General features: G+C 40.2%; 1 protein-coding gene across 2 annotated transcripts in view; it reads right to left on the bottom strand.

The window, feature by feature from the left end:
- Nucleotides 1-15610, bottom strand: part of CPQ (carboxypeptidase Q) — a 458231-nt gene that overhangs the window by 306150 nt on the left and 136471 nt on the right. For both annotated transcript variants that reach the window (XM_073794606.1, XM_019925094.3), the window contains exon 3: nt 13416-13623. In XM_073794606.1, coding sequence (XP_073650707.1) covers nt 13416-13623 — 208 coding nt within the window. The remainder of the gene's footprint in view (nt 1-13415; nt 13624-15610) is intronic.

Below are 15610 nucleotides of genomic sequence, written 5' to 3'. Positions count from 1 at the left end.
AAATTAAATTCCTCTCCTAGATGTCAAATATTTAATTTATAGAGCAGCAACCAGTGCAGAAACATTCATTGAGCTATTACTATTACCCTTTGACTCACTAGCCAAGGTTGGTTAACCCTTCACCACCCCTGATGACGTGGGGAAGTTGGAGTGGGTAGGTAATTTCGTTTTCCGTACTACACCACAGAAGCTAGGTAAACTCCTCCTGAATAAACATCCTTGTAGGCCTCTGCAAACCCACACTGAGACACTTATTTCTCCTGGAAAGGGCTCTTTGAGAACACACTCCTCAACATCACCACTACGCAGCAAAAAAGAGAAAAGAAAAGAAAAAGAGAAGAAACTCTGGAGAAACAATTGCTGGATTTGAGATTTTTGCTTATTTATTTCAACAATTAACAGCAATTATGTATGGGGTGAAGGATCTTCATTCACATATGGTACACACTGTTAATGGTAGACTCTAAAAATAATTTCCAGAGTTATTACTCTAGATCTCACACTGTTAATGAGAAAGTTCAGAAGAAATGGTATTGATTACACCCTGCTAATTAGCTGACTTACCTGGGATAGTTTGGGTTCCTTTGGATAAAAAAAAGTGAATTCCTTTCAATGTTTCAAACATTCAAGGTCATCAAAAAATATTAGCTTTGACATTTAAGTGCTTTGAAATTGTTGATGCTTTATCAAAAAGAATGACAGTAATTTTAATATACATGCTTCTAAAAATCCAGGAAGTGATCCTCAGAAACAATAAGAGAATAAAGGTGGAAGCTCTTACTCACAAAAACATGCCAGTTAATAAATGTACATAATATGAATAACTGAATTAGAAAAACTCTTGTAACTGGCAATGTAATGACTGATTCAGGCAAGGATCGTCAACACATGCTAAATTTTCACCGGATGAAATTTTGTTAAGGAATATAAGATTCACAAAGTCTCAAAGCATCTCACCATAATTACAACGTATTTCCCCTACAGAGGGGAAAAGGTACCTCTCTAATGAAGAAATCCTGAGCTACTGCCTTAGACAAGTGATCAAATTTAGCCTCACTCATAAGGAAAACTGGTATTATTCATTTCCTTACATAATGCAATAGGAGGGACACAACATCATCTATATAGAATTTTTGCCAAAAATATTTAATTTGAATCTAATAATGAGGAAATAACTCCAAACTGAGGGACACTGTGCAAAACAGCTGCCCTATACTCCTCTAAAATGTCAATGCAATAAAATATTTAAAAGACTAGGGAGCAATTCCAGACTTAAGGAGACTAAAGATACATGAAAACTAAATGCAATGTAATATCTTTGACTGGGTTCTGGATTTTTTTTACAAAGCAGGGACATTAATTATTGAGAGTGGGGGATAATTGGGATCTGAATATGGATGGAATTTACATTATATAATATTTATATGACAATGTTAAATTTCCTAAGTATGACAATGATACTGCATTATGCTAGAGAAGATCCTTGTTCTTATGAAATACAGGCACATATATTATGGTTTAAATGTTTCATGGCTGTACCTACCTTATTTTAAATTGATTAAGAAAGTGAAAGACAGAGAACAAATGTGGCAAAATGTTAAATAATGAATGTAGATGAAGGGTATATGAGTGGACACAGAAAGCAACTAAAAAAATTGATAAGTTAAAATTCATCAACGTTTAAACCTTCTCCTCATCAAAATTAAGCTAAAAACAATAAACAAAAAAGAACAGGTAAGACACCAACTGAGAGAAAATATTTGCAAAACATGTCTCTGACAACGGACTCGCATCTAGAATATAGAGACAACTCCTACTACTGAATAATTTCAAAACAACCCAATTATAAAATAGGGAAAAGATTTGAGCAGACTATTCACAAAGAAAGATTCAGAAATGACCGATCAGCATGTGAATGCGTGTTCAACATCATCAGTCATCAGAGAAATGCAAATCGACACTTCACTGAGGTTCAATACATACGCACCAGAATGGCTAAAATTAAACGGACTGACAACACCAAATTTCAGTGAGAACGCAGAGCACTCTGAACTCTCACGCATGGCAGGTGGCAACGTGGAATGGTACCACCTCTCAGGAAGAAGTTAGGCAATTTCTTACAAAGAGTGTATGAGTCATCTAATATTCTTTCAACTTTACCACAGATTGATATTTTACCCCCAAAAAAGTTGAGGGAAAAATCTGTGATGCTTTAGAATGTGGCTTCAGAAAATAGACATGAGGCAGTATACATCCATTTAGAGTTGGTTCTCTATTCTTCAGATCTTAGATGATTTTTTAATAGTAACTCATTCAACAAATATCTCTTGAGTACCTGCCATGGGCTGACAATCCCCTGTGTACTGAGAGTATAATGGTGTACAAGAAAGACAGTCCAGTCTTCATGGAATTTGTATTCTCATGGAGAGACACATATTGAACAAGTAGAGAGAGAGAGAGAGAAGTTACCAAATGTTATTAGGCCTCTGAGCATACAGAGGAGGTGCGAGGTAACAGGAGAGGCCTGCAGGGAGAAATTTTCACTTGCCATCTGAAGATTGAAAGGGAGTCAGCCATACAAAAAGCTGGGGAAAATAGCATTCCAGACAGAAGGGTTAGTGAGTGCAAAGGCCCTGAGGTGGAAAATAGATTGGATGGTGTTTAAATAGAACACTGTCTGCATGTTGGTCAGCTGGCCATTGGTCACAGGTCTGAGTCACTATACCTTTGGCACTACATGCAAGAACAGTATGGAGCATTCAAAGTGAGGTCAAAGAGGATAAAAAGAGCAGAACAGAGTTTTAAGCCAAAGACGGAGGGAGTCTACAAGAGTAGGTTCCTGAAATCGGGAGATAACTGGAACCCAGGTCTCTGGAGCACACAGTGAGGAGAGTTCTGGAGCTACTGCTTTTTAAGATATTTCAGTTCATGTCCACCTACCTGCTTAGTCCTGTCATTATCCACTGATGATAATAACGATGGTAACAACCGTGATTAAGATAAGATGCCAGTTATATAATTCACTGATTGCTTCCCATGTCTCAGGGTCTACATCGAATGCTTGATCCTACATAATTCTCTCAACAACTCTATGAAGTAAACAGTATTCTCCCCATGTTACAGACGAGCAAACAGGTTCGGACATTAAACAAGGTATGTAGACTCAAACAACCTCTAATTGGCTAAACCTGCGTTTGAATCTAGGTCTGTCTGATTCCGGATCCCACTCTCTATATTGTTACCTTTGTGAATCTCCAGTCTTCCTGGCAGTACCTTCTGATTGGTACTTTCTCCAGGGAGCTAAAGAAGCCAAAGGGACAGTTGGATACAAGAGGACCCTTGGAATGGTCTTCAGCTTCGATGAGAGAGAGAGAACAAAAGCACATGCACTCGTAAAAGGCTGACTTGAGGCTCCTGGGGATTATTTTGGTTCATACGCTACACTAGACATTTTTCAAAGGGCACTGCATAAGCAGACAACGTTGTCATAATCCTGAAACCTGAATTCAAAATGCATTAATTTCTTTCTACCACAACAGATTTGGAAAAACATGATGTGGTTCTTAAGCTTGTGCTTTCGAAAATCAGAAAGCTGGAAGGTAGAAGGTGAACATTTATTAATATTTTAAAATTATGAATATGCAAAATATCAACCGAGGATAAATTTTTATATCAAGGTTATAAGCAAAGGAAAAATGACAATCCGTCCTAGGAAAGCAAACAGAACATTAATTATAGCAGCCTTACAAAGCACCAAAGTAATAGCAGTTTGCAATTCTTTTCCAAAATTTACATAACTATATAGTCTCCTTTCAGATTCCAGAGATTCTATTTTTGATAAGCAGCAATTCAAAAGGTTAGTCACCTCATCTATATTATTATCCAACTTTTATGAATGGGAAATGGTGACATCTGGAATTTACATGTTAGCCAAACCTGACAGGTTGCCTCTAACTCTTTTTCTTCATTCATTCCAGCAATACTGTGTGCCAGGCATTGAGCGCAGCCTGGAGACACCGAGATGAGTAGGACACACAGTATGTCCCCAGGAGAACTTCCAATCCAGAAAGAAAAACAGACCAGTAGACACACAACCCCAACAGAGTTCGAATAGGCTTAACAGATGGAGGTCAAAATGGCAATACGATGTTAAGGGTTGTCTCCCGACCAGACAGCAGCAATTACAATACTGATATTAAGTAAATCAAGTTCTTCTTTCTCTCTCTTCCCTCCCCCTTTCCTACCAGTCTTCCTTCCTTCCTTCTGTTCTTCTTTCTCCTTCCCTCCCTCCCTCCCTCACTCCGTGTTTCCCTCCCTTTCTTCCTCTTTTATTCAATAAGCGTATCCAGTCATGACTTAGCAAGACTGTATAATAAGAGTACTTTACATGTATGCAAAACTTACTGTGTCAGGCAATAATAATATCTCATTTAATCTGCACAAAATGCCCGATTAATCCACACATTTAATCCTCACCCCATTTTTACAGGTGAAACTGAGGTTCGGAGAGTTTACATGATATGCCAAGGTCACATGTCTGTCAAGAGGCTGAGCAGAGACCCAGGCACTGTGACTCTGGAACTGAGGCTCTGAAGTATACTGCCCGAGTGTGTCCACTTACGAAGTTGTATACCTGTCACCCTACCTGAAGCAATAATAATTCAGTGATTAAAGGACATTTGGGAATTTCTAACAAAGGCCTTCTAAACAAAGAATCTGCCTTTCAAAAATCAGAGAGAGATAGGGCTTCCCTGGTGGCACAGTGGTTAAGAATCTGCCTGCCAATGCAGGGGACACGGGTTTGAGCCCTGGTCCGGGAAGACCCCACGTGCCGCGGAGCAACGAAGCCTATATGCCACAACTACTTAGCCTGCGAGCCACAACTACTGAAGCCCATGCGCCTAAAGCCCATGCTCCACAACAAGGGAAGCCACCGCCATGAGAAGCCCGCGCACCGCAACGGAGAGTAGCCCCCGCTCGCCGCCAACTAGAGAAATCCCGTGCACAGCAATGAAGACACAATGCAGCCAAAAATAAATTAATAAATTTTAAAAAATCAGAGAGAGAGAGAGAAAAAAAAAGGATGATGAGAAGAAAAAAATGCAGTGTTCAATGTGGGTCTTCTCTGGTTTCCCCCCTTGGGAGCACAGTGGCCCTCCACCTGCATAAATGATGAGAACTGGCATCCTGCTTGATTACTGTGCATCTGTTATGCGCCTCAGAGTGAATTAAGCAAAAACAAAATAAGGAAAGAAAAGAACCTACTAATCAAGGCTAGCCCAGTTGTACCATTTTGAGTCACGGTGATATTTTCTTTATTTTGTAATCACCAGCAGGCACGTATGCCCCCCAAATCGCAAAAACATTTCAAAACAACTTAAATCAAGCTTGATAGCTAATTATGCTAAGGTCACACCGAAGAACCAAACCACCAGGACATCAAAGATCCCAGACAGTCTAAGTGTAAAGTAGCAGCGTTCATTTTTCTCCCATTAAAAAACAAGGGGAGGGTGACAAGTTTTTTTACTCTCTGAGAATAAACTGGCTTTTAAAAATCATCTAAAATAGACCTCTTAAGACATTTCACCTCTGCTCTGAATGTTTTAAACTGGTCCTCTGATTACAAAAATGTTCATGTTAAAATCTCACCAAGATGCTTTCTTAAGATGAAGAATGTGTTATAAATTGTAATGGGTTTAATCAGAACCCTCTTTGAAGCTATTTAACGCTACGATGTGGCCCAACCATTGCTTCAATTATGCCACTTATCGACTCTGTATTAATTAAGTGTCATTATAGGGACTGATTTATATACTTTCTCACAGCTCTCTCACCAGATGGTCTAACATCCTCCACAAACATCACCTGGATTCACTCATCTTTCTCTCCAGCTGAATGTTTAATCAGATCTTATCTTCAAACTGGATTGCTTCTCTATCCCTCCTCTTCACTCTATCAATACAGTACACAAAGGCCAAGTGGCATAAGACATAAACTAGTAGTAGTTACAAAGACAAGTTCTATCCGCAGCTCATTCCCACCTCAATGCATTCTTACCCAGTATGGTGATGCAATATTCACAGTAAAGTGAAAGGAGAGCCTTTTGCATCCTTAGCTGATTACAACTTACAGTCTGAGTTCAATTATCTGGGGCAATGGAGAAAATAACTAGGAAAAAAATGTATATTTGGCAATGGGAGTACAACAGGCAATTTGGCCTCAGTAGAATTACTTTCTGAATTATATTTTGTTTGGTCTAATATAAAAATTACTTCGCATTCTTGAGCTCGCAGGTTGAGAAAGCGGGAGGCAGAAGTCCCAAGGTGTACCGCACTGCAAGGAAGCCAGCCTAGAATTTTAAATTGCCTTGGGTGATCCAAAAAGTAGATAATAGAGAAATGAAAATGCTCAACTGTTTTCCTTACAAAATATAAAAGCCAGATTAATGGGACTATCTCACAGCCACCTCAAACCCCAAATGTCTAAAAACCAAACTGGTCATGTTGCCTCCATATGGGTTCCCTCTCCTGACCCCTCTGCCTCTCATCATTCTCTAGTCCCCAAGCTGGGTACAGGGAAACCTGGAAACCGCGGCAGAAGGCACATACCATCAGCAGAAAGGACTTGGTGGCCGATCCACTAGGCTGAAGTTCTCCTTACAGAAAATACAAGATGTCACCCCCAGCTATAGTTCTTTCTCTAAAAACCACAAACCACTATTTTTACATAAAACTCATGATTTTTAAATATCGGTCTGGACTGAATGCAGATTCAGCCTTTGGTGTTCAGTCCTTGCCTTACTGTAAACTTGGACTCCTCCTTCCTCCCTTCAAATGCAGCCAGTCCCCAAGTTTTGATAACTTTTGCAAGCTGTTCTCTTGCTCTCTGTACATGCCCTGCTCGAGGAGTCCCTGCTTCACCGACACCTACTCACATGACTATCCAATTCTCCTAATCGTAAGGCTCAATCAGCAACTGCCTAAGTGCTTGCCTCCTGCCCCAGCTTCTGGTTTCTCTGGTAACTGATGAGCCAACCTGACATCAGGTCCCCCTGTAACTGGTAGCCTCCTCTTCCCCCAAGTAGCAAAAACTGCTGCCCTGTCCTGCCTGCTGTCTGCCGTACACAGTGTGCTGTCACTCCAGCACTTTGCTTCAGACTTGTAAGACTTCCTATCCAATAAACTGTGGTGGTCTCTGTTGCTGTCTCTGGGCTTTTTCTTCAGTCTTGCAGCTGGGCAATTGCAAGGCCTGCTGGGTGCAGCCCAACACCCTCCTGCTGTCTCTTTCTCTCCATTCCCATTGCTATCATCTATGTCCTCATTACTTCACATCTGCATTATTAGATCAGTGTCCTGGCTTACCTTCTCAAAAGCACGTCATCTACAGTCAGCACATTGATCTTTCTGAAACAGTTCCCAAACTTTCACATACATCAGAATCACCTGGAGGGCTGTTTAAACCACAAACCCCACCCCCAAGCATGTTTTAATTTAATGGGTCTCAAGTGGGGCCTGACAATTTGCAAATCAATAAGCTCCCAGGTGAGGTCGATGATGTTCCAGGGACCATACTTAGAGAAACAATGCACTAAAACATCCCCCTCCAACTCTAACACAATCAATGATTCCTCATTTCCTCCACATTAAACTTAATTAAACTTAAAACTCCCCCATCTGGTACTTTGGATTCTTCATAAATCTGGTCTCTTCCTCTCACCTCAAAATTTCATTTCTCTGATCTCCTATGAAACCTTGCTCCAGTCAAACCGGTCTACTTGTGTATTACCCAGTGCGTGATGCACTCCCATTTTCTTCTCTTGATCAGGTATAGAACGCCTTTCCACCTCCTGCCTCTTGTTCAAGTTCAACCTCTTCATCGAGTACACCCCAAACCTACATTCTCAATGTAGCCAGCCCCCATCAGACTTCTGCTACCTCTTCTAGACTCCTGTAGCATTAGCTCTCCAGCTAAATCTAAAGTGCATGAAATCTAAGTGCATGGCATTTAGAGCCAAAGGCTCTCTGGGTATGAATCCTGGTTCTTTCGTTAGCTGTGCAACTTGACTGGCCATTTAACCATTCTGAACCTGTTTCTCCCTCAGTAAAAGAGCAGTAACAATATCTATTTCTATTGGGTTGCATAAAGAATTAATTGAAACAAACTATTTAAGCCTTTGGAGAAGCATAAACAAAGTAGGTGTTTAATAAATGTCAATTTCCTTTCTTGGAATTTCCCTGGTGGTGCAGTAGTTAAGAATCTTCCTGCCAATGCAGAGGACACGGGTTCGAGCCCTGGTCCGGGAAGATCCCACATGCAGCGGAGCAACCAAGCCCGTGCGCCACAACTACTGAGCCTGCGCTCTAGAGCCCACGAGCCACAACTACTGAAGCCCGCGCGCCTAGAGCCCGTGCTCCGCAACAAGAGAAGACACTGCAATGAGAAGCCCGCACACCACAATGAAGAGCAGTGCCCACTCACCACAACCAGAGACGGCCCACATGCAGCAACGAAGACCCAACACGGCCAAAAATAAATAAAGTAAATAATTAAAGTAAATAAATAAAACTTTTTAAAAAATGTTCCTTTCTTTGTCCCTTTCCTCAATCATGCATTTAGCACTAAATATAAAATATATTACACTAATCATGTACATTTTAAGCTCACCCTCCTCTCTTTTAGCCAGACAGAATATTTCTGAGGAACCAAAAACATGTCTAATTCATCTTAGCAACCCTAGTACCTGGCAACTTCTGAGCAAATGGTAAGCTCTCAATAAATACTTACTAAGAAATATGATTAATTTGAGAAATAATGTAAGGGAAGTGGTTCCACAGAGCAGCTTTCCTCTGCAGAAATCAAATCTCTTACAATTACGTTTATCCTTAAAATATTCTCCTGTGACAAAGGCAAAATGTATTTTACAAACAGAAAAACTAAAAAAGATCTAATGGCAGTCCCCATTAGATAGTCCCCACTTGACACTTAATACTGAACAAGAGCAAAGTCATTATAAAAGCATCAGTGAAGGAAAAATCTTCTCTTTGAAGTAAATTTGAGCCCCCAAAACACGAATAATGGGAATACAGAGAAATAACGACAAAGAATCCGGAGATAATGCTGGCAACAAGTAAGGGACTGCCTTTTGAGGACATGTCATGTAAGCATGTGACTGCTGTACTTCTAAAACGGCTGGTATTGATACGTGCATTGACAGGTGTCAAGTCATATTGGTAAAACACATTTCCTGTCCTTTAGGAGAGTCTCTAATTTTGAAATCAAGCAGCGACAAATTTCTATTCTGTTCTCCTGTGTTGCTGACTTCTAACGCTTTTCCTAAACAGGATCCAGCATAACCCATTGCCATAGAGCTAAGGGTGACGCAAAAGATCACTGTGTGTGAACAGTGTGGCAGAAAAAATGGTATAATCTGGCGTATTGGCATCTGGATGTTTTCCTCCAAATACAGAGCAAAGTGCCCCAAGAGTTCAAGCTGATTTCAATTCACTATACAGAGGCTACACGGTCTGGTCAGAGAGCACTAGGAACCGGGTCACCCTGCTTTGCTGTAAGAACCCAACCACGACTGATCACATGACCTCAGACAAGTGGATTCCTCCAACAGTCACTTCCAGAGTAACCACCATGTATCAAATATCATACAAGATGATGGGGACACAGAGGTAAAATGTGTAATCCATGTTTTCCTGGAACTTACGGTCTAGTGCTGAGTCAGGCGATTGGAGCAGACTGCACGGTTGTTCCCCAAACTCGTTTTCCTTTCACCGCGAGCATGAAGATAGACCAGATTTCCTAGCCTCCACGTAACTGCATTGTGCCTGGTGGAATGTAAGCAGTGAGGTATGCCGTACCCAGGTCTGGCCACAGAAAACCTCCCCCTTGATAATCGACTTTCTCTCTCCAGTTCCTTATTTGCCAGCTGGATGCAGGGCACCCTGCAGAGGACTCTGATTTCTTAGAGGTGATGGAGCCACAGATGGAAAGGAGCAAAAGTCCACCTGCTGAACACCCTCCTGGAACTATTATGTGAGCAAGAAAGAGATTCCTATTGTGTTAGGTGCCTAAGTTGTTTGCTACAACAGTCAGTCTACCCTACCAAAGCATGAACCCAAACTACCTCCAAGATACTATGATACAGAGTATGCACAGGATGACATGGGATACCCAAAAGAGGCAGCTCACCTGGGCTGGAGTTGGATATCAGGCAGGGCTCCCCAGAAGAAGAAACACTTAAGATGAATCTTGAAGGACAGTGTGAGATACTGAAGAAGGGAATAGGAGGTTGCAGAGGAGAAAGCATTTGCAAAGTCGTGAAACTTGGAGGAAATGGGGTGCACTGGGGCAGCCTTAGTGATTCCTGACTAGTAGAGTGTGGAGTGATGTTGGGAGGTGGAGGTGCTCAATATGCATTGGCTGAAATGACTGATAAAGAGCAGAAGCTAGGAGATGTCGTAGCTCCTAGAAATGATGGATAAGGGAAGAGAAAAAAAGTAATCAAGGACCGTCTAATTTATAAGGCAGAACAGATGGCATCCTCTTCACTGAGATAGAAAATGCAGGAGAAAGAGGTGAAAGAATGAGTTCAATTTTGAAAAAAAAAGGAAGAGAAGAGAAAAGAAAGGAAAAGAAAAGAATCTGAGATAGCTATGGAACACCCAAAAGATAAATCAGCAGGTAGTTAGATGTATGGACCTAGAACTCAGGCAGTGGACAGAAGAGGTGGGTTTGGAAAGGGTCGCCGTGCTTAGGGCTGAAGTCATAAGCATGATGGGATTGCTCAGGTAGAATATTAACAGTGAGAAGCCAGAGAAACAGGGAAGAAAAGGGAAAGGAGGAAAGAGGGAAAGAGCAGGAGCTAGAGAAAGAGACATTATGAGAAAGAAGTCATAGAAGCCAAGGAGAAGAGATTGAAAAAGCAATCAATAATAAGGAATACTTCCGAGTGGTGAAATAAGATGATGGCCTGGAAAATGTCCATTATGTTCAACTAGGCAGCTACTTGTGACCTTAACAACTTCCATCTCAGTATTTGGAAGAGCCAGGTTAAAGGGATCTGGAGAGTGAATGAGGGATGAAAAATTACAGATAGGAATATAGAACACTCTTCAAGGAAAACTGGCTCTAAAAAACAAATTAGCCTGAAGTGGACGAAGAGATGGTTTGTTTCGTTTTGGTTTTCATTTTTCAAGATGTGAGACTTAAACACGTTAACATGCTGAATTCTCTGAACTCTTTCTTTATCTTAAAATGGGGATAATAATGCCCCTTCTCCTTGGTCCACTGGATTGTTGTCAGAACAAATAAGATGACGTATGTGAAAGATTCTAAAGTACTATGTAAAGAGCAATGTTATTTTGTATTCATAAATGTTGAAAATATGGAGTTATAAAAGTTAAGAGTCCACTGAAATATGTCTGGCTATCAAATCAATGAAAAACTTATCATCAGTCTGGATCTGTAAATATTAAGAAAAATGTCTTGAATGCACACTACATGTTGGCAACCCTAAACCTTAAAGGCTAACGACAGATTTCTAAGTCCTTTGCTGGACGAAATTCTTCTGGTGCTCCTAGGTTACAGCCTGGGCTTCCAGATGTCTTCATTATACCAGGAAAAAAATGTCAATGAACCCTGGCAGATTGCTGTGCATTAAGTCATCTGGGAGTTTATTAGTCTTATGAGTAGTAGTTGTTAAATGAATATTTCTGGCATTCACCCAGTTTCACAAAGCAACAGAGAAGCTCCATAATTTCGATCTCAGGACCAGTGAAATCATGGTGAATGGCCACAGGTTGCTGTGTTATTCTAAGGGGTGACTGAGGTATTCTGGGAAGTAAGCTAGCCATTTCAGGACTTCCCTCCTGGGAAAAGTAACCATCCGAAAGAATATGGTCCAATCATTATTTCACTAGTCACCAAAACTTTAAAGACTCTACAAAGAGCATTATTTTTAGCACTGTAAAATCAGTGTAACTAGGTTTTCTCTCATAAAACTCCTAACAAGTGGTTTTAGCATGCCCCATCTTCCTCCCCTGGGATGATACCTTATCCCCATAAAAGAAAAATGTCCCTTTCCTTTTCTCTGCCCTTTTGGACAACTCCTCTGACTGGGTTTCCTAGTTGCTGATATGTCCTCAGTTATTTTTAAGGGCGTAGGGTGCTAATTATTTAAGGTCAAGCAGCTGTGACTCCAGCGCCAAAGAGCAATTGTGCAGAATAAAGAATGCTTCCTTTACAAAGATATTAAAGATCTAGTCTTGAGACTCAAATAAACCCTATTTGCAATTATTTTTACATTTTTTTCTATCTTAGAGAGACCAGGCCACAACACTAAAACGGTGCTTCTTTTATCCATGTTTCTCAAATATTTTATCCTTGATATGTGACACTACGATATGTAGCTATTAAACTAGGCCCAATGTCTGCAGGTCAATTTTTGGACTTTTTATCCACTGCAATGCCGAATTTCCTCCTACAACTGAGGATCAATAAAGTATGTTGCAATCACCTCAATCAGAAATACAAAGAAAAAGACAAAACTTACGCTGCCCTCAAAATAGACCTTCATAAATATCAAGTATCTTTCATAAGTTTACCTCATTCAATCTTAAAATAATTTTGTAAATGTATTATTGTTAATTATCACCAATTAATAGAGAAGAATGCTGAGGTGCAGAGTTTTAAGAACATTCCCAAGATGGTATGAGATGAACAGATACAAACTACTATGTATAAAATAAATATGGAACAAGAATATATTGTATAGCACAGAGAATTACAGCCATTATCTTGAAATAATTTATAATGGAGTGTAATCTGCAAAAATACTGAATCATTTTGCTGTACACCTGAAACTAATATAATATTGTAAATCAACTATACTTCAATTAAAAAAAAAGAAGAACATTCCCAAGGCCTCACGGTTCTTCAGAAGCAGAAGCAGGTGTACATCCAAGGTCCTCTGCTGCCTCAACTCTTTCCACTACACCATAGATGGCCCCTATCATGTAACCTGCTTTATTTGTATTTCACTTCTCTAGCAACAATGGAAAAAAGCCTGGCTGCCTCTGAAGTCTTTAGGAATCTTTGATGAAATGCAGACATGAATTCAGTTCTCCCTCCAATGAAAATATATAAAATACACTGGTTATATATAGAATGTTATGGGATCATCATGGATGTGGAAAGCTTTGTAAAGGAATGCACAAATGATGCTTGGAATCCTGAAAAGGCCAAAAAAAGATATTACAAACAAATGAACAAATGTAGAATGGGGGAAAAGTTCCATGAACAATCAGTATTTTCTTTTGACTGCGTTTGTTTTTATTTCAAAAGGGCTTCTCTTTGATGGAAATCCCTGGTTTTTGAAAGCATTTCAAATGAACATAATGACCAACCTGTAGATGGAGAAGGAAGCCACCGATCGAATGAGGGATGCCAAAGCCCCCACTTTGGCAGCTTCCACTGCCCCCTGGACGCGGTACTGCACTGCCCTCGAGTAGTTGGTGTAAGGTTGATTGTAAACGACAATCTTCCCTCTTGCTTCTGGGGCCCTTCTCTGCAGTTCGTCGAAAGAGGTCACCACCAGAACTTCTGCTGTAACGCCTACAAATAAAAGTCATACAAGGTTAACATATGGTTTCCGATCAGCCAGGGTGAATTGGCACACAAAAGGTCACACATGTTCTATCCACTACATCTGGCAAACTGGTTTGCAAAGATCAAAGTTTCAGAGCCATTTGCTATGGGAGAAAGATTCTGGGGGTTAGCCAGTTTCCCAAGAAAGAGAAAAGGCATTCAAAAAATATACGACTCTTAAGGTTTTTCAACTCACTTGACCAGCTGCTATTAAATCACAAATTGCTTGAAAAGATGTCTTTTTTTGCCTCTTTCCCACAGAATGACAGCAATTATTTATTTTTAAAAATGCATTTTAGAAAGCTCCCCTTGGGTTTAAAGAAACATATTTATCTTTTCATAAAACTATTTTGATATGTTGCTAAACCACCTTCACTGACATCATACAAAGGGTGGCAGTTTATAAAGAATGTTCTTCGAAGCCAACGATCTTCATAAATCCAACTTTTAACAAATGGTTAATGTAACCCGTCTCAAGAGCCACAAAAAGTCAGCTTGTTTTCTTTTCTTCCTTGTACCAAACCCTTTTAAAGAATGTGGAAACTTCCCATGCCTCTCGCTTTATAGTACATGTTCATCGCCAAACCTATCACTCTTCTTCAGATAAAAATTCTGAAGATGTTGTCTAATTGTCCTATAATCCTGCTGTCTCACTTAGAAAGATGTGGCATATTTCCTCATACCACAAGACTTGCCCAGCTCTTCCTGATGAGGGAACAGGATTTCACAGCTTGCACGAAGTCATTCAAAACCTGCTAGACCACTGAAGATTCAATTTGATGGAGTAGTTAGTGTGACAAGAAAAAAAATATTTAGCAGCAAAGGCCAGACGCAGTAGCTAAACATAACGATCTAAAATCAAGTGTCAGGCACCTACTGTTGTATGGCTTTAGCCAGGCAGTCGTGAAATATGTCAGTAAAACCCAAGTATCAACATAGATTTGGCATACTTCTTTAATTTTGCAAACTAGAGAACTGGGTTCTTCTGGAAGCTTAACACATGTCATTAAAATAGTAACTGCTACTTGGAGAATCCTTTTAAAATGCACTGCAGATATGAGAGAATTCTTGCTTTCAATATGGACCCCATCACAATGGATTCTTTGGGCTGGCTCCTCTCCGACTTCCACCATCCGGGCTGAATTTGTACTTTCACTTTAATGTGATTGACTACAGATCCATAAGCATGTCTCCACCAACATTCGGAACTCAGAATTTAATTTATAATCTAAAGAAAGCGATGTACAATTATGAAAAGTAAGGACGCCACTAGCTTTTTCACATGATAAATATGTGTAAAAATACAAATAAGGGTTCAGCGAGACAGACTTTGAGATTCATAACTTTCTGAAACCTGGAGTTACCTTGAAATTTGACTGGTGTTATTGTTGGCATAGCACAGGAATTTTGTTGATGGTTTTCAGCTGTTCCTAATGAATAACAGATTCAATGGTCCACCCAAGAGGTGTCCCAGCAACAGGGTAATTTTGGCATCTGGATTGGAGCCACTAGAAGTGAAGCCAAATTTCTATAAATTTTCATAGGCCACTGCACAATTAAAGTCATACAAGGGTAGAGCTTCACTATAGTGTGTGGTTCAAGTTCTTTTAACAAATGTGAGTGATGGAGTCCTAAGGAGCCAAAACCTAACCTAGACACCAGGTGCCAATGCAAAACACTAGTAGCAGCTATAGGTCAAAACCTATCACCGTGAACTTGGAAGAAGTGTTCAAATTAATGTTTTCCTGAAAGCTTAGCGTCACCTCTGATGCCTCTGTCTCCTTCATCCTCCAGATCTCATCAGTCCTCAAATACTGATAATCTTACCCCTTAAGTGTTGATTGAAAGCAGGTCCTCTACTCTACCACAGTTACACCTGCTCACATCAGGCCCTGGTTATCTCTCTGTTGGACTGCTATGAATTCCTCCTCCTCTACCCACCACCACCAGTGTC

The sequence above is a fragment of the Tursiops truncatus genome, chromosome 17 (assembly GCF_011762595.2).
Source record: "Tursiops truncatus isolate mTurTru1 chromosome 17, mTurTru1.mat.Y, whole genome shotgun sequence".
Classification (NCBI taxonomy): Eukaryota; Metazoa; Chordata; class Mammalia; order Artiodactyla; family Delphinidae; genus Tursiops; species Tursiops truncatus.
Note: the sequence above shows the minus strand (reverse complement) of the source record. Positions and strands in the feature narration are given on the sequence as shown.